This window comes from Aquarana catesbeiana, linkage group LG04 (genome assembly GCF_042186555.1).
Source record: "Aquarana catesbeiana isolate 2022-GZ linkage group LG04, ASM4218655v1, whole genome shotgun sequence".
Classification (NCBI taxonomy): domain Eukaryota; kingdom Metazoa; phylum Chordata; class Amphibia; order Anura; family Ranidae; genus Aquarana; species Aquarana catesbeiana.
The window spans coordinates 335,845,817-335,866,223 of record NC_133327.1 but is presented as its reverse complement, the minus strand read 5'-3'; the positions used below and the strand labels follow the sequence as shown (position 1 = coordinate 335,866,223).

At 42.3% G+C, this 20,407-nt stretch overlaps 1 protein-coding gene across 1 annotated transcript in view; it reads left to right on the top strand.

Annotated features, from left to right (window-relative positions):
- GABRR2 (gamma-aminobutyric acid type A receptor subunit rho2) overlaps positions 1–20,407 on the top strand; it is a 147,689-nt gene that overhangs the window by 40,440 nt on the left and 86,842 nt on the right. Inside the window, exon 2 of the mRNA XM_073626926.1 lies at positions 5,707–5,813. Within this exon, the coding sequence (XP_073483027.1) occupies positions 5,707–5,813 (107 nt within the window). The remainder of the gene's footprint in view (positions 1–5,706; positions 5,814–20,407) is intronic.

Here is a 20,407-nt window from a genome sequence, read left to right as displayed (position 1 = left end):
TATCCGTCCTTCTTCCCCTGCTGGTGCCGGAATTTTCTTCGTTGAGAAGAAGGATAAGACACTGAGACCATGTGTGGACTACAGGGAATTAAACATAATTACCCTTAAGAACCGCTACCCACTCCCGCTCATTGCTGAGCTTTTCCAAAGGTTCCGCACAGCACACATCTTCACCAAACTCGACCTCCGTGGTGCCTATAATCTCGTCCGGATCCGAGAGGGGGACGAGTGGAAAACGGCTTTCAGAACAAGATTTGGACATTTTGAGTACCTAGTCATGCCGTTTGGGTTGTGCAATGCCCCGGCAACCTTTCAGCATTTCATAAATGATATCTTCCGGGAGCATTTAGATCATTTTGTTGTTGTCTACCTTGACGACATTCTTATTTTTTCTGCCACTCTGGAACTCCATAGAATACACTTGAAGAAGGTACTGTGCATCCTCAGAACCAATGGGTTATTCGTCAAATCTGAAAAATGTGATTTCGAAAAAACTTCAATTCAATTCTTGGGACTTATCATCACCACAGGTGGAATCGCCATGGATCCTCAAAAAGTAAATTCCATCCTTGACTGGCCGGCCCCTTCTGACAGGAAGGGTGTACAGAGATTCATTGGCTTTGCCAACTTCTACAGAAGATTTATAAAGAATTTCTCCACCATTGTAGCACCTATTACTCAGACCACCCGCCAACATACCAAGTTTCAGTGGTCTGCAGCGGCACAGTTCGCCTTCGATCAGCTTAAGACCTTCCCTACCCTATGTCCTGGAAGTCGACGCCTCAGAAGCCGCCACAGGGGCGATTCTATCCCAGCGCCAGGGTCCCAAAGCATTGCTGCATCCCGTGGCCTTTTCCTCACGGAAAATGAGCCCTCCAGAGAGGAATTACGATGTGGGGGATCGGGAACTTTTGGCAATCAAGACAGCTCTTGAAGAATGGAGGTATTTCCTGGAAGGTGCCACTCATCCCATACTGATTTTTACGGACCACAAGAACTTAGAGTATCTCCGCACGGCCAAATGCTTAAGACCCCGACAGTCTCGATGGGCTCTATTTTTCTCTCGGTTTAATTTTCACATAACCTATCGCCCAGGGTCGAAGAATGGAAAGGCGGACGCCTTATCCCGGATGTTTCCGGACACTCCTGAAGAAATTGCACCAAGTACAATTTTGTCTCCCCAAAACTTTCTACTGATCCAACCCGACCTAAGATTCTCTATTGAGCAGGCCTCTAGTCAGTGTACTGAAGCGGAAGTCTCCTCCCTGAGAAGCCAAGAGGGACTCCTGTGGCACCAAGATATGATTTTCGTTCCTCAGCAAGCCAGATTACAAGTACTGAAGACCTTTCATGACCATCAGCTAGCTGGTCATTTTGGGGTCCGAAAAACAACTGAGCTAGTTCAGCGGTCCCTATGGTGGCCCACTTTGAAACTTGATTGTAAAACCTACGTCAACTCTTGCATAATCTGTCAACGGAACAAAGGATCCAACGCCAGGTCTTGGGGCTTGTTAAGACCATTACCAGTCCCAGAACAACCATGGAAGAAGATTTCCATGGACTTTATTGTGGATTTGCCCCCTCAGAAGAATTTACTACCATCTTGGTGGTAGTAGATCGCCTGTCCAAAATGGCGCATTTTTTGCCAATGAAAGGTACTCCCTCTGCCTTGGATACAGCAAAAATCTTTATTAAGGAAATCGTTCGATTGCACGGATTACCAAATAACATCGTATCAGATAGAGGGGTACAATTTACCTCGAGGTTTTGGAAAGACCTCTGCAAATTACTTTCAATTGAGATGTGTTTGTCCACAGCCTACCACCCACAGAGTAACGGTCAGACCGAAAGGACCAACCAAACGCTGGAACAGTATCTGCGGTGCTTCTGTTCTTTTTCTCAGGACGACTGGATTCAACTATTACCTTGTGCAGAATTTGCTTATAATAACTCAATACACACATCTACCAACCAATCACCCTTCTGGGCGAATTACGGCTTCCATCCCTCATTCTTACCCAACGTCATTCCGGAATCTTCAATCCCGGCGGTTCAGGACAGAGTGGATTTCATCCATACTAATTATCAGACACTCCAGGATACCATAAAGAAGGCCCAAGAAGAATATAAGAAGCAATATGATAGAAAGAGAAGAGCGAACCTTACCTTTGAGATAGGGGATAAGGTCTGGCTCTCATCTATAAATCTCAAGTTACCATGCCCATCTCGGAAATTGGGACCCAAGTTCCTGGGCCCTTTTGAGATCAAACGTGAAATCAACCCTGTAGCCTTTGAACTCACTTTACCCGAACCTTTCAAGATCCATCCTGTTTTTCATGTGTCACTTCTTAAACATGTTGTTTCTAGTCCTTTTCCAGGGAGAGAAGAAGTGCCCCCACCTCTGGTCCAGATTGGAGATGAAGCCGAATTTGAAGTTGAATCTATCCTTGACTGTCGTCGGAGAGGTAGGACAATTCAGTTTCTAATCAAATGGAAGGGGTATTCTGCAGAAGAGAACTCTTGGGAGCCTGCAAGTTATGTACACGCTCCTAGACTAATACAGAGATTTCGCAGTAGGTACCCCGAAAAATGGGCACGTTTAGGCATCCGGAGGCTCCCCAATGGGGGGGGCACTGTCAGGGAAATAGGCGCATCCCTATGCATAGTCCTGCTAGGCTAGCAAACCAGCACAGGCAAGGTCGCGCTAACGCGCATCAACGCACACGGATGTGCAATGTTTCTACTAGGCGGACGCCTGGCGCCACGTTCGGACGAATGCGCATGCGTAACAACGTCGCGATAGTACGAACACACGAATGGAACGGTGCGCGTACGACGTGATACTGACAGTGCCACATTGCTGGATTATCATCAGCTCTTCCTGTGTTCCTGTGATCGTGATTCCTGTTGTCCTGACCTCCTGTGTACCGACCCGGCTTGTTATCTACTCCTCTGGACCTCCTGTGTACCGACCTGGCTTGTTATCTACTCCTCTGGACCTCCTGTGTACCGACCTGGCTTGTTATCTACTCCTCTGGACCTCCTGGCTTACCCACCGGCTTGCTTCTGACTCTTCCTGCCTGCTTCCTGCATCTGACCCCGGCCTGGCTAAACGCACTCCGCATTCCTCTGTCTCCTGTACCTGGACTTGTTGCTTAGATTCTCGGACTGCTTTACTGTGTTTGACCCTCTGGCCTGGCTTCTGATTTCCTATTGGACTTCCATTGGTCCCCTCCTTGGACTTTAAGCATGTTGCCTCCAGTGACTTTGCTCTATCAAGCCACCAACACCGGCTCCTACTTCCAGGCAACCCGTGCTTCTGTGAGCACCGCATCCCTGTGTCATCTTCAGGGTTGTGCTGCACTCGGCCGCAAGGGGAGCCCTCTCAGCAACTCGGTCTCCTACCAAGATCCTGACAGACACATTTCCTGATAGCCACTTGTGTCCATCACTACTACGTTCCCACCTTTATCTGCCATTTTAATGGTAATGTCCCTATTCTTTTGTAGTTGGTTTAATTCCAGCTGCTGCTCAAAAGTGATATTATTGTCACCAGGGGGCCTAAAGTAAAATTTTTTGATATCCAATGTAACCTGGGACAGAAATGTTCAAATATTGGGATTAGTTTTCAAGGGGGGAACATTTGTAGATTTCTTCTGAAATTTTGGAGTCTCCATAGGGGACTGTGCTTCAGGGAAAACGCCCGGTTGTATATCCGGCAGACCCCCCCTCTGCAGACCCCCCCCTGGCTGCATGGTTTTCGTCCATAATAGATCCATAAGATCTTTCAGGGCCATAAAATCTCTTACTGTAAACCCTTTCCATTGTTCACGTTCAATAATCTCTTGTTTTTTCTTTTTCCTTTCTTCATCATACATGTACTTGTAAGTTAGTTTTCTAGCAAAGAGATTGAGGTCTTTGACCACCTCAAAATTGTCCGCCTGTGCAGCCGGACAAAAACTTAGGCCTAAGCCCAAGACCTCAGTCTCTACCTGGGAAAGTGACTGGGAGGAAAGGTTGATAACCTGCAGCTGGTTGTTTATTTGCCTTTGTATGTATACCGATCCAAATTGTGGGGGACACGTTGCTTTTTGGGTTGATCCTGAACCGGAGGGAACAATTGAAAATTCTTATCTTTGGTGCTTTTAGGAATAGTCCCCAAGTTACAGGGAGTATTCAGGTGTGTCTGTGTAGATATTTGGGGAGATCAACCCAACAATCAAGGTCCCCCCCACAATTTATGGTATGGAACTCTAGTGAGTTGGACCTGCTGAGATTTATGGAGAGGCTAGCAACCAATACGTATAATCTTAAATTTATTATGCAATGTGATCCGCGATCTATATCATTTCTCGATCTAGACATATTTAAACAGGAGGATGGAACACTGGGCATGTCACTGCATAGGAAACCCACGGCGGGAAATACTATACTCCATGCATCCAGTGCCCACCCCCAACCACTAATCAAAAGCATACCATACTCACAATACTTACATATTAGGCGAAGCTGCTCCAATGAAGAGAATTTCAAGAAGGAATCTAATCTGTTGAGATCAAGATTACTAGAAAGAGGCTATACTAAAACGACTTTAAAGAAAGCCTATAATAAGGCATGCTAGAAAAATAGACATGAACTGCTATTTAGGAATAAAACCAACAAACAGATACCGTGAGGATAGTTACTACATACTCAAGTAACCATCATATGGTGAAAGAGACGCTAGGTAGACACTGGCACCTCCTTACCGGTGATCCTATCCTGAGGAAATATATTAAGGATTATCCTCAGATCACAAACAAAAAATGTCAATCTCTAAAGGATCAATTGGTTCATTTTCAGGAACCCTCAGTGACCATTGAATCAAGTAGGGGTATGCATAAATGTGTTGTATGTATATACTGCATTTAGATTTTAGAAGGAGCATCCTTCTGCCTAATGAAAATATACATAACATTGAATATCATGTGGATTGTCAAACGAAAGGTGTGGTTTACATTGTTTTTTGTAAATGTAAATACAGCAAATAGCAATGTTTTAGAGCCATGCAGGACCCCTACATCAGGCATGTGTGGTCACTGGTCACATGCCTGATGAAGGGGTCCTGCATGGCTCTAAAACGTTGCTATTTGCTGTACCAATGTAATGGCTAAATTAAGCTTTGGACCCATTTTGGATATCCATGGTGGGCTGGTGAGACCTCTTACTCTGACTATTCACATTTCCAGTCAGTGGTCACCTCAGTATCCACTTATATATAGGGGTCATGTGTGGCTCCGAAACAATGCTATTTGCTATAACAATGTGATTTCTGAAAAAACTTTGGACCTATTTTGGAGATCCATGGTGTGCTGGTGACATCTCTTACGTCAATGAGGATCGGGTAGCGGCTCAGGTAAATATAAGGGGGACTAGACCTAATGCATAGAATGCATTAAGGTTAAAAAAACTTCAGCCTTTAGAACCACTTTAAATTTAAAAAAATGAAAAAATGTAACCCTTTAAATACCAAAAATGAATTAAAACCATTGAAGGACAGAGGTTGGTAATTCTGTTTGTAAATATGCCCATAATGTCACCTATTTCATTTTCACAAGTACATTTATTGCAAAAACCAGATTCTCTGTACTTTACATAAATGACAATTTGTGTATGTGTTTTTAATTTTTCCTATGTGAAGTAAAAACCTACGCTTTATGTTTGCAGCCATGTATATAAAAAGAATCACGATCTTACAAAACTTCGAAGGAGTAAAAATGACCAGCTGCTCAGAGTGAATGAACATGACTTCTCTATGAGACCTGCATTTGGAGGTAAGATCTGAAATATATCAAATATATGTATATACAGTATTTACAGTACATAATGATCAAAAAATGAAAGAAGGAAAATACTGTAGATGGCCATATAAGGTAAAAGAATATCACAGAATGATCAAATATATAGTCATGCATACCAATATTTAGAATAGTGTTAAGCTGGACACACATGTCATGATCCAATTGTACAATCTCTGTGCAAACTATTTTAGATTTATCAACAACTATGAATTATGAGAACCAACTCATACAATCTTTTCAGTTTTTATCCAATAAGGTAGACCCTCACAATACATAGACTAATACAATCAGACGGCAACATGGGACAGAGACAAGTCATGAAGAGATGGGTTGTGTTTTTTCCTTTATCTTGAAAAAGGTTAATCTTTTTAAAGTGGATGTAAATTGTATTATTATTTATTTAAAACAATGTAATAATCATCATCTATAAAGAAGTGAGGCGGTGAAATGACACTGATGAAAAATGTTCCTACCTTCACTATTTTGGGGACCATGAGGAGTGTAATGCTGACAGCAGTATACATTTCAACAATGGCAGCTACATAATGTTGCTGTTTCAAATTTGTTCAAAAGTAACAACAGAGCAATTCATCTCCTTCTATGTATGAGTTTATCATCTTCAATATCTTCTCTGTTTGCTTATGGTGCTTCTGTTGTTAGCAAAGGCAGAACAGGTAATAATAGTTCAGGGTCCTCTTCCAATTCTAAACAATTTGTTTTCCAAGCAAAAACTCCCAGTGTTTAGAATGGTATGATGCAAGACTAATACCGCGTACAGACGATTGGACTTCATGTCGGAAAAAGATATGACTGCTTTTCACACGGGATTCCGCTCAAGTTTGCCTTGCATACACACGGTTACGCAAAAGTTCGCTGAACTTACGACCTTCAAGAACGCGGTGACGTACAACACTACGACGAGCCAAGAAAATGAAGTTCAATGCTTCCAAGCATGCGTCGAATTGTTTCCGAGCATGCGTAGGAATTTTGCATGTCGGAATTGCCACAGACAATCGCATTTTCGGATAGGAACTTTTCCCGACCGAAAAATTGAGAACATGCTCTCAATCTTTTGCTGGCTGGAATTCGACCAGCAAAAGTCCGATGAAGCAAACACACGGTCGCATTTTCCGACGAAAAACTCTCATCGGTCTTTTGCGGGCCGAAAGTCCGATTGTGTGTACGCGGCATTAGAAGAACAATATAATAGGTAGGAGACAAACATTGGATAGCCAACAGTTTGTCATTGGTGGTGGATGTAATGTTCATGCATATCTAGTAGTAGAAAAGTTAAAGGTTGAAAATAAGCACCTGATTTCACTAGTTCTGTTATCCCTCCTTTAAAACTAATTGTGTACGTTGTTTGGTAATTTCGGGAGGGTTTCCAGTTAGCCAACCAGATCAGCAAAAGGAATGGGAGCTTTCACTTACAGTGAAAGTTTAGAAATACTGTGCTTGTTTTACTTGGAAAAAAAAAACTGCAAACTAAAAAAAGTAGTGGCTAGCCAAGGTTGAAATAAAGATTTGGGAAATTAATTATTTTTTACAAGATTTTACTGTTACTAAAGATAAGGTTACTAGACAGTAAAAGTGGTTAATACGCACCTGTGCTCAGACTATGCACATTAAACTATTTCTATATACCTAAAACAAGCCATCCCTGACTGCTTGCAAGATCCTCAAAGATCCAAATAAAGAATCTAAAATAGGTTTTATGTTGGACTCACACATTCGGCAGTCTCTACTGCACTTCAAAAAGTGATCCATGGTAGAGTGTTGGCTTCCAGGCTTTCAGCAGACAATTCGCCCACCTCCTGAATGCCCTCTTTTTCATTTGCGTTCTTTTTTAGATATATGTAAATCTTTCTTGGGACTAATATGCTGCAATTGTGAGTCAAACATTTGGCTTATAGTTGCTGTACAGTCCCATTGACTTCAATTAGTGAGTTTGGTAGGGGGTTCATTTGCAAGATATCTGTGGCATGTGTACAACCCCTCTGACTGTAGTACAGAAGCAAGGCTAAAGAGAATAAAGAGAGGTGTATAGGGAGAAGCTAATATCTACATAGGTGCTTCAAAGAAGCAAGTGCATTTTCAATAGGAACAGCTATGAAATGAACCCTGTCATCCTGCTCGTTTTTACTTTAGAGAAAATACCATTATTATTGTAGTGAGATGACAAGTTTAGTTTTACTTGTTGCCATATTGCTGTTGTAGATTCATAAGCAGGCAGGTAGTATGACTTTATACATATTGTATATACTGTATGTGAAGCAGGAGAAAGCACTGTCATTAATGTGACTATTAGGAATACATCTAGCGTACGTTTGTGCTGCTGATGCTGGCAATTCTGAAAATGATGAAAGAGTTCCATTGGGTGACAATCATGCAACTGGGGTCTTTGAAGCTGTGCCCTTTCTTGTTTACAGTGTGATAACCATATCCTTCATGTTATACAGAAGGATGAATGCTGGATAGCCACTATTTTTTTTTTTTGTCCATGGAAGTACTAAATATTTAAGGGTTCTGAGTGGGAAAGTTAAGACACAGACACTACCAACAATGTAAAGAGGGTGGAGACACTGACCACCAGTGTAAGGAGGGCAAATACACTGGCCACCAATGTAAGGGTGGGGGTGACAGACACTGACCACCAATGAAATTTGGCACAGACACTGAACACCACTGTAGAGAGGGCACAGACACTGACTGACAATTTATGGGGGCAAAGACAATAACCACTCCAGGTATATTTTCTCCCATTACCACCAACATTTTTCTTCCTTTTTTTTTTTTTGCTCTAATTTCCTGTGAACGCCCCATAATGTTATGTTCGACCCGAACATTGGGTTCATCCCTAGTTACTATGCACAGCTGCAACAGATTCTGTGTGCACCAGTTTTGGTAAATCTCCCCCTAGCGTTTTTTGTGTCAACAGTTGGTTGCTAAGTAGTTTCAGATTATTTTAATGAAGTTCTTTACGGTAGTCTCAGACAAAGTGACAAAGTGTTAGTTCTTTGTGAATATTATGCTTTTTTTTCTTTTCTAAGGACAATCCTTTAGGTTTATGAGTGTCTGTGAAACTCTCATTTGTGGTCTAGTAAGGAGGATGTTATGGGTACAAGAACTGCAGTATAGTTGTGCAGTGTGTATTGGGAGTAGGTTTATACTTTATTAAACAGCGTTCATTTAGGCCATGCCAAATATCAGCAAAAGTTAGCTACACCCACACCTCACTATTGTTTTCTCCTTTCTGGGCTCCAGGTGCAGAGGTTAGGGTTTTGTTTGTGAGAATCTTGCTTGTCGCACAATGATAAAAGCATATTTTGTGGTTACAGACTTGTGTCTTGTATACAGTAAGTAGCTTTGGTTTTATGTAACCATGGCCTTTTAAGTCCTTCCCACTGCAATAGGCTACACCAGTTATTTTTAATGGCCCGCTATGTGATCCACATCATTGCTTTCCTCAGGTCTATCACAATCCTAGTTAAATTCCCTTTACGTATTATTCAAAATTAGAACCTGTAAAAATTAAACTAGTGTATTCACTGACCAAAGACCATTGTATACCATTTCTGATGAAGCCTTACTCACACTCCTTGAAATTTAAGTTCCAGCATACAATAATATAACAAAGGGGTGTAGACAAATGTACAAATACTCTGGGGGAAGCCAGCTAAGTCTGTTTACAAGACATTACATGGAACATAGAGGGGCATTGAGTGGACTAACATGGGGGCATATTTACTTTAACCTCCCTAGCGGTTTTCCCGAGTGTGGCTCGGGGTTAAATTTCAGTACCATTAGCGGTAACCCCAAGCCACACTCGGGATTGCTTTGAAGGATCCTAGTGCGGTATACTTACCTTGACCCCAGGAACCTGTGATGTCCCCCCGCGGTGTCTGCGGGCTGTGTCCTCCACCTGAAGCCTCTCTGTGCCAGGCTCTGTTCACTGCGAGTGTCGTGACACACGGGGGCGGAGCCCGGTGGCAAATTCAAAGAAATTAAAAATCATAATACATACAGTACAGTGTAATCTTACAGATTACATTACTGTATGAAATTATTTTACATCCTTTTTGTCCCCAGTGCTTTGTCCGATGCCCTGCATGCAGTTTTATATGATATATACTGTTCTTTCTGCCTGGAAACTTGAGATTGTCCATAGCAACCAAAAAGTGTCCCTTTACGTCAAAAGTGGTTTTAGACCAGCTAGAAAACAGCAATAGTAAATTAGAATCACTTGTAGAATTGAGTGATAGTGAATCGTGGGGAAATTAATTTTATTATGATTATATTATTATTTTTTATAATTATTTATATTTATTATATTATAATTTATGATTTTGTGTTTCAAACTTCATCATACCCGGGATATCTACTAGACTCTTGGTGGAAAGATTTAAGTGTGTTTTTGCTAAGAATTACAGGCCTACAATATAAAACACCAAATTTCTATGCAAAATAATTCTACCGCTGTGAGATGCAAAAATCTGACATAATCATACCGCCAGGGAGGCTATAGCAGTGAATGTGATATTTGCCAAACTGTTACTCCAAGTGAATCTCCCTGTTGAACATGTTTTAATATACATTAAATGATTCACCACCAGTGAATGTTTGGAGATTGTCAGATTCTCTGCTTTGTAATATATCCGTTAATGTTTTCTGGATTGCATTAGCCTTTTCTTTCGATATACAGTTTCTTTATAGAAACGTATTTAATTAAATACAAGAATAGGTGAAAACTTTCAATGCATTACTTTTCCATTGCAGGCTTCTGAGGATATATATCTTGTAATGTTTACACTATATTACCAAAAGTATAAGGACGCCTACCTTTACACACATAAACTTTAATGGCATCCCAGTCTTAGTCTGTAGGGTTTAATAGCCCACCCTTTGCAGCTATAACAGTTTCAACTCTTCTGGGAAGGCCGTCCACAAGGTTTAGGAGTGTGTCTATGGGAATGTTTGAACATTCTTCCAGAAGAGCATTTGTGAGGTCAGGCACTGATGTTGGATGAGAAGGTCTGGCTCCACTCTAATTCATCCCAAAGGTGTTCTGTCGGGTTGTCAGGACTCTGTGCAGGCCAGTCAAGTTCCTCCACCCCAAACTCACTTATCCATGTCTTTATGGACCTTGCTTTGTGCACTGGCCCAAATCATTTGGTGGAGGGGGGATTATGGTGTGGGGTTGTTTTTCAGGGGTTGGGCTTGGCCCCTTAGTTCCAGTAAAGGGGACTCTTAAGGGGTCAGCATACCAAGACATTTTGGACAATTTCATGCTCTCTACTTTGTGGGAACAGTTTGGGGATGGCCCCTTCCTGTTCCAACATGACTGCTCACCAGTGTACAAACAAGGTCCATAAAGACAAGGATAAGCGAATTTGGGGTAGAGGAACTTGACTGGCCTGCACAGGGTTCTGAACTCAACCCGATAGAACACCTTTGGAATGAATATGAATTAGAGCAGAGACTGCGAGCCAGGCCTTCTTGTCCAACATCAGTGCATGATCTCACAAATGTGCTTCTGGAAGAATGGTCAAAAATTCCCATAGACACATTCCTAAACCTTGTGGACAGCTTTCCTAGAAGAGTTGAAGCTGTTATAGCTGCAAAGGGTGGGCCAACTCAATATTGAACCCTACGGACGAAGACCGGGATGCCATTTAAGTTCATGTGTGTGTAAAGGCAGGTGTCTTAATACTTTTGGTAATATAGTATATATACAGTGCCTTGCAAAAATATTCACCCCCTTGGCATTTTTCATGTTTTGTTGCCTCACAACCTGGAATTAACATGGATTGTTTGAGGATTTGCATCATTTAATCTACAGAACATGCCCACAACTTTGAAGATTTTTTTTAAATTATGAAGCAAACAACAAATAGGACAAAATAACAGAAAAAGTCAATGTGCATAACTATTAACCCCCCTAAAGTCGATACTTTGTAGAGCCACCTTTTGCGACTATCACAGCTCCAAGTCGCTTTGGATAAGACTCTATAAGCTTTCCACATCTTACCACTGTGATTTTTGCCCATTCCTCTTTGTAAAACTGCTCTAGCTCCTTCAAGTTGGATGGTTTGTGCTCGTGAACAGCAATCTATAAGTCTGACCACAGATTTTCTATTGGATTGAGGTCTGGGCTTTGACCAGGCCATTCCAACACATTTACATGTTTCCCCTTAAACCACTCAAGTGTTGCTTTAGCAGTGTGTTTGGGTCATTGTCCTGCTGGAAGGTGAACCTCCGTCCTAGCCTCAAATCACACACAGTGTGGTACAGATTTTGCTCAAGAATATTCCTGTATTTACCATCCATCTTTCCCTCAACTCTAAACCATTTTCCCAGTCCTGACTGCTGAAAAACATCCCCACAGCATGATGCTGCCACCACCATGTTTCACTGTGGGGATGGTGTTCTTTGGGTGATGTGATATTTTGGGTTTGTGCCAGACCTAGCGTTTTCTTTGATGGCCAAAAAGTTCAATTTTAGTCTCATCAGACCAGAGCACCTTCCTCCATACATTTTGGGAGTCTCCCACATGCCTTTTCCCAAACTCAAAACGTGCCATTTTGCTTTTTGCTTAAAGTAATGACTTTCTTCTGGTCACTCTGCCATAAAGCCCAACTCTATGGAGTGTACGGCTTATTGTCGTCCTATGTACAGATACTCCAGTCTCTGCTGTGGAACTCTGCAGCTCCTCCAGGATTACCTTAGGTTTCTGTGCTGCCTCTCTGATCAATGCCCTCCTTGCCCAGTCCGTGAGTTTTGGTGTGTGGCTGTCTCTTGGCAGGTTTGCTGTTGTGTCATGTTCTTTCCATTTGGTTATGATAGATTTGATGGTGCTCCTAGGGATCATCAAAGATTTGGATATTTTTTTTATAACCTAACCCTGATCTGTACTTCTCAACAACATTGTCCCTTACTTGTTTGGAGAGTTCCTTGGTCTCCATGGCAGTGTTTGGTTAGTGGTGCCTCTTGTATAGGTGTTGCAGCCTCTGTGGTCTTTCAAAAAGGTGTGTATATGTAATGACAGATCATGTGACACTTAGATTGCACACAGGTGGACATCATTTCACTAATTATGTGACTTCTGAAGGTAATTGGTTGCACCAGAGCTTTTTATGGGCTTCATAACAAAGGGGGTGAATACATACGCACATGCCAATTATCAGTTTTATATTTCTGAAAAATAGTTTTATGTATATATTTTTCTAATTTTACTTTACCAACTTAGACTATTGTGTTCTGATCCATCACATATAATTCAGATTAAAAAAATTGAACCAAAGGCTGTAATGTAACAAAATAGGTAAAAAGCCGAGGGGGTGAATACTTTTGCAAGGCACTATATAATATATATATATATATATATATATATATATATATATATATATATATATATATATATATATATATATATATATATATATATATATATATATAAATATATATATATATATGTTTGTATATTTCCAAATGTTACAAATACAGGAGAATAGTAACAAAACAATTTGCCCAGCAAGTTATTGTATGTATTGATAAGTAAATGAAGATGATGTGGATGCTGATGCTGCTAATGAATTTGGGAAATCAAAATATATGCAGCAAGCATTTATGCATTAGAAAGCTGCAGTCTGTAATCTTGCTTTAGTACATCCTAAAACTCTGCAGAATCAGAGTATAGCGTACAGCAATGGAAGAAGATATTGTTACACATCACGCCTGAGGATAAGCATGTAAAATGATCAGAAATAAGGCTATGTCAGTATTCACAAGACAGCACGTAACTGCTGAGACAGGTCATTATGCTGACATCCATGGCCTAGAGCATCGTAAGTCCCGCTCTTGTGTCCAGAAGTGCTATGCATGCTATTTATATAGCATAATAATCAGATCTGCATTTCAGCAAATAGGATACAGCAGGGACTGTAGTCTTGTGTAAAGTTTAATAAGAAGTGCTTAGTGTTATTGTTATATATAGGGAAAATAATGGTAACAACACATATGTGTACATAAAGCTGAACTTTGGGCAGATATAAAAAGCACAGAGTAATATGGCACTGTAATCATCAATACATCATTAATTACCGTATTTATCGGCGTATAACGCGTGCCGGCGTATAACAGGCACCCCAAGTTTAGGAGGGAAGTTTAAGGAAAAAAACCTTACATTTAAATGCCCATCAATGCAGCCTCATCAGTGTCCATCTGCAGCCTTTTCAGTGTCAGTGCAGCCTTGCCCCAGTGCAGAATTGTCAGTGCAGCCTTGTCAGTGCAGCTTTGCCCCAGTGAAGAATTGTCAGTGCAGCTTTGCCCCAGTGCAGCCTTGTCAGTGCAGCCTTGTCAGTGCAGCTTTGCCCCAGTGCAGCCTTGTCAGCGCAGGTTTGTCAGTGCAGCCTTTCCCCAGTGGTCAGTGCAGCCTTGCCCCCAGTGTCGATTACATGCTTGCCTTGGACAGATCGCCGCCGACATACACAAAGCGTGTAGTTTTAAATATGGCGCCGCGGAGTTCGGAGGGACTCGGTGACTGGGCGGAGGTGAGATACACATAGCTCGGCTCTTCTTGTTGCCGCTTGTTGCCGCTCACAGTCACGCCCAGTCCCGCCCTATGCTCCGATAGATCACAATTAGCGGGGATCAGCTGCATACCTACATGAATATGACCTGGTATCAGTCTCTTGCAGTCCCTCTACAGCAGAGCTTATGGGAAGGAAGAAACAACATAAGGAGCTAATCAGGTGTGCTGCAGTGCAAGGGACATGCGGATAGGAGAAGAAAGCAGAGTGACAGAGAGACAAGGTCATTAGTGTTCTGCTTTACTGTCTAGTCAGAGTATGGGGTGGGGAATGAATTTGTAAGTAAAATAGAAACTACAGCAGGAAATGCTGGAGAAAATCATTGGCAGCTAAAAAAAAGCTTTCGTATTGGCATTTAATCTGTATATTTAGCTATTTGACCTGAATTCCACTTAAACTTAAAGATTGATGCTTAATGTATAATTGCTACGTAACTCTTTTTGTAATTTAGTGCAAATAAAATGCATTTCTAGTTTATTCAGCATTTCAAATATAGTTTAACCAGATTCCCATGTATGAGAGTGTTCTGTACAATAATTGTATAAAGCACTCCTTCACAAATGTAATTTCCTGTTGATGTGATTGGTCCTTGCTGTTTACAGCAGTTCTTATTGCAATCCTAAAACGAATCATGTGACTATACAAGGAAGACCATCCCACTATAGGCACAGGAAGTAGGAAGCAGCTCGGTGGAAGCTCACCTTGGTGGAATCCATGGGTAAGTACTAGTACGAATAGCAAGACAGTGCTTTGCTAAAACCCCTGAAATATATGTAGCTGACTGGGAGATTGCTTTTTTTTTTTTTTTTAGCAAAATGGAGTTACACTTTAGGCCTACTAGTCTCTTAAAAGAAAACATTTTTAAGTAAGCAAACTGAGTTCCTTAAAGGGGTTGTAAAGGTAATTTTATTTTTTTTTTTAAATAACAAACATGTCATACTTACCTTCACTGTGCAGCTCGTTCTGCACAGAGTGGCCCCGAACCTGCTCTTCTGGGGTCCCTCGGCGGCTGTTTCAGCTCCTCCCCGCAAGAAATAACCACCTTAATGCGAGCTCCCTCGCATGGTGGTTAGTTGTTGCGGGCGCGCTCCCGTGATACAGCCGGCGGCTATAGCCGCTCGCTGTATCACTCGGCCCCGCCCCCCGGCGCGCCGCGTCATCGGATGTGATTGACAGCAGCGCGAGCCAATGGCTGCGCTGCTTTCAATCCATCCACTGCAGCCAATCAGCGACCAGGCTGAGCTGCAATTGAGATGACGAGAACGAGCAGCGGAGATTCGAGGTGTCAGGTAAGTAAAACGGGGGGGCTGGGGGCGGCGGTATTGTCAAAAGTTTTTTCACCTTAATGCATATAATGCATTAAGGTGAAAAAATTTTTACCTTTACAACCCCTTTAAGTAAAAATGTCTGAAAGAAGAACACAATGAAACAATGGTATTCTGCCATACTTTATGCTAAAGAAACATGGACTTTTTTTTCCCTCACAATTTTTTATTTACACCCCTTTTATTTTCTATAGTCATTGTCCTAAACTTTGGTCAGACAGATGCATAGAGTATACAGTACCTCTATTGTTTGGGCCAGTGTTTGGGTTCAACTGCTCTCTTTGCCCTGGCAGGCCAAAAACATTGAATTTATTGCCCAGGGCAACTCAACTCAAATTCTGCATACAACATTCAAATCTACTCTACGTGACACAATAGCTGGCAAACTTGGAAGTGTGATTATACTGGGTGTTCTATGTGTCTGTTAGGCCTCATTCACGCTGGCACTTCTGTAAATATTCTCTGACAAAAAAAGCCCTGTGCAGTATATAAATATATATATATATATATATATATATATATATATATATATATATATATATAGTATCTCACAAAAGTGAGTACACCCCTCACATTTTATTATATCTTTTCATGTGACAACACTGAAGAAATGACACTTTGCTACAATGTAAATTGGTGAGTGTAAAATTTGCTATCCCCTCAAAATAACTCAACACGCCGCCACTAATGTCCAAACCACTGGCAACAAAAGTGAAATGTCCAAATTGGGCCCAAAGTGTCAATATTTTGTGTGGCCACCATTATTTTCCAGCACTGCCTTAACCCTCTTGGGCACCCTCGGAGCTGGTGGATGTTAGAGACCTTGCGCTCCTCCAGCTTCCTTTTGAGGATGCCCCACAGATGCTTAATAGGGTTTAGGTCTGGAGACATGCTTGGCCAGTCCATCACCTTTACCTTCAGCTTCTTTAGCAAGGCAGTGGTTATCTTGGAAGTGTGCTTGGGGCCATTATTACATTGAAATACCGCCCTGTAGGCAAGACACACTTGTCTTTGTACTCCTCGCCAGGTTGCTGCCACACACGCTTGACACCTGCAAGAGGAGCTATCCTTATTCTTGGATGTTATAACATTCGATAGTTGGGATCAGAAAACAAATGAGCAAACGATGGAATATGAAAAAAACCCTCATTAGTAAAAAGTAGGGGAAGTTTGAGCGGGATCGGTTGGACTCCCCTCACATTTTTGTAAATATTTTATTCTATCTTTTCATGTGACAACACTGCAGAAATTAAATTTTGCTACAATGGAAAGTAGTGAGTGTACAGCTTGTATAACAGTGTAAATTTGCTGTCCCCTCAAATCAACTCAACACACAGCTATTAATGTCTAAACTTCTGTCAACAAAAATTAGTACACTCCCTAAGTGAAAATGTCCAAACTGGGTCCAAAGTATCAATATTTTGTGTGGCCACCATTATTATTATATTATTATTATACAGTATTTATATAGCGCCAACAGTTTACGTAGCGCTTTACAACTTGAGGGTAGACAGTACAAATACAATACAATTTGATACAGTAGGAATCAGAGGGCCCTGCTCCTTAGAGCTTACAATCTAAGAGGGAAGGTCAAGAGATACAAGAGGTAATAACTGTGGGTGATGTGCTGATTGAGAAGATAAATGTACAGTTGTTAGGTGGGGGCCAGATAGGCTTCTCTGAAGAGATGAGTTTTCAGGGATCGTCTGAAAGTGGATAAAGTAGGAGAAAATCGGACGGATTGGGGTAGAGCATTCCAGAGGATGGGGGAGGCTCTGGAGAAGTCCTGGAGGCGAGCATGGGATGAGGTGACAAGGGAGTTTGAGAGCAGGAGGTCTTGGGAGGAGCGAAGAGAACGATTAGGTTGGTATTTTGTGACTAGGTTAGAGATGTAGCTAGGGGCCAGGTTGTGGATGGCTTTGTAAGTTATAGTTAGTATCTTGAATTTAATTTGGTGACTGAGTGGCAGCCAATGGAGGGATTGGCAGAGGGGTGTAGCAGACGCTGAGCGGTTTGTGTGGTGGATGAGCCTGGCCGCAGCGTTCATGATGGACTGAAGTGGGGATAGCCTATTTAGAGGTAAACCAATGAGGAGGGAGTTGCAGTAGTCAAGGCGGGAGATGACCAGGGAGTGGATTAGAAACTTTGTGGTGTCATTGGTTAGGAAGGGGCATATCTTGGAGATGTTGCGAAGACAGAGGCGGCAAGCTTTGGATAGTGATAGAATGTGGGGTCGAAAGGTTAGTTCAGAGTCCAGGATTACACCTAGGACCTTGGCGTGGGGAGATGGGTTGATAGTTGAGCCGTTGATCTTGACAGGGAGATCAGGGGAAGTGGCACCTGAGGGAGGAAATATCATGAGCTCGGTTTTGGATAGGTTGAGTTTGAGAAAGTGATGTGACATCCAGGCTGATATGTCTGCTAGTAAGTTGGTAATGCGTGAGGAGACAGATGGAGAGAGCTGGGGGGTGGAGAGATAGATTTGGGTGTCATCAGCGTAGAGATTATATTTAAAGCCGTGGGAGGCAATCAACTGACCCAAGGAGGTGGTGTAGATTGAGAAAAGGAGAGGTCCAAGAACAGAACCTTGGGGGACCCCAACGGAAAAAGGAAGAGGAGAGGAGGAAGTAGAGTTGTAAGTGACACTGAAGGAGCGGTGGGATAGGTAGGATGAGAACCAGCGAAGAGTACAGTCACGGAGACCAAAGGAGTGGAGTTTATTTCCCAGCACCATTATTTCCCAGCACTGCCTTAACCCTCTTGGGCATGGAGTTCACCAGAGCTTTACAGGTTGCCACTGGAGTCCTCTTCCACTCCTCCATGACAACATCACGGAGCTGGTGTATGTTAGAGACCTTGAGCTCCTCCACCTTCCATTTGAGGATGCCTCACAGATGCTCAATAGGGTTTAGGTCTGGAGACATGCTTGGTCAGTCCATCACCTTTACCCTCAGCTTCTTTAGCAAGGCAGTGGTCGTCTTGGAGGTGTGTTTGGGGTCGTTATCATGTTGGAATACTGCCCTGTGGCCCAGTCTCTGAAGGGAGGGGATCATGCTCTGCTTCAGTATGTCACAGTACATGTTGGCGTTCATGGTTCCCTCAATGAACTGTAGCTCCCAATTGCCAGCAGCATTCATGCAGCCCCAGACCATGACACTTGCACTACCATGCTTGACTGTAGGCAAGACACACTTGTCTCTGTACCCCTCACCTGGTTGCTACCACACACGCTTCACACCAGCTGAACCGAATAAGTTTATCTTGGTCTCATCAGACCACAGGACATGGTTCCAGTAAACCATGTCTTTAGTCTGCTTGTCTTCAGCAAACTGCGGGCTTTCTTGTGCATGATCTTTAGAAGAGGCTTCCTTCTGGGATGACAGCCATGCAGACCAATTTGCAGTGTGCGGTGTATAGTCTGAGCACTGTCAGACTGGCCCCCCACCCCTTCAACATCTGCAGCAATGCTGGCAGCACTCATATGTCTATTTCCCAAAGACAACCTCTGGATATGACGCTGAGCATGTGCACTCAACTTCTTTGGTCGACCATGGCGAGGCCTGTTCTGAGTGGAACTTGTCCTGATAAACCGTTGTATGGTCTTGGCCACCATGCTGCAACTAAGTTTCATGGTCTTGGCAATCTTCTTATAGCCTAGGCCATCTTTATGTAGAGCAACAATTCTTTTTTTCAGATCCTCAGAGAGTTCTTAGCCATGAGGTGCCATGTTGAACTTCCAGTGACCACTATGAGAGAGTGAGAGCGATAACACCAAATATAACACACCTGCTCCCCATTCACACCTGATACCTTGTAACACTAACGAGTCACAAGACACCGGGAAGGGGAAATGGCTAATTGGGCCCAATTTGGACATTTTCACTTAGGGGTGTACTCACTTTTGTTGCTAGCGGTTTAGACATTAATGACTGTGTGTTGAGTTATTTTGAGGGGACAGCAAATTTACACTGTTATACAAGCTGTACACTCACTACTTTACATTGTAGCAAAGTGTAATTTCTTCAGTGTTGTCACATAAAAAGATGGAATAAAATATTTACAAAAATGTGAGGGGTGTACTCACTTTTGTGAGATACTTTATGTTACAAGCACCAAATAAGGGGTTGAGGGGCAAACTCACAAGCTAAAGCCACGTTTGTGAGTTCAACCATGGTCCTCCTCCCCCTCCGTCTCCTGCCACAACTCCAACACCAGAGCCACAGCCTTGAAGCAAGCGTGGAAGGAAGCGTGGAAGGAAGACAAGAAAGTGATGGCCTGGGTTCAGTCTGGTCTGACAAAAGATGCAGGCTGTGGTAAGACCACAGCCTGGGGACAGATATGTCATCTGCTGCTGTTCCTGATCTCTTGTAGTACTGGACCAGATTGTGCTCACTATTATAAGGACTCCTCAGGCCACCAATTTTAACTGTAAAATAATTGATGTCCTCCCCCTGGTACAAAGGCTTTGCAAATTTCCCCAGTTTCTCCAGCGTTGCCTTCCTCTTTATTTTGTTATGACCCATAATAAATGGCTATTTATTTTTCACAAATACTTGCCTATGTGTTTTACTTCAAAAAGGACAGTTTGTTTGTGAGTAGGCAGGTACATTTCAAAAATACAATGTCAAATTAACAAGGGACATCAACACCAACC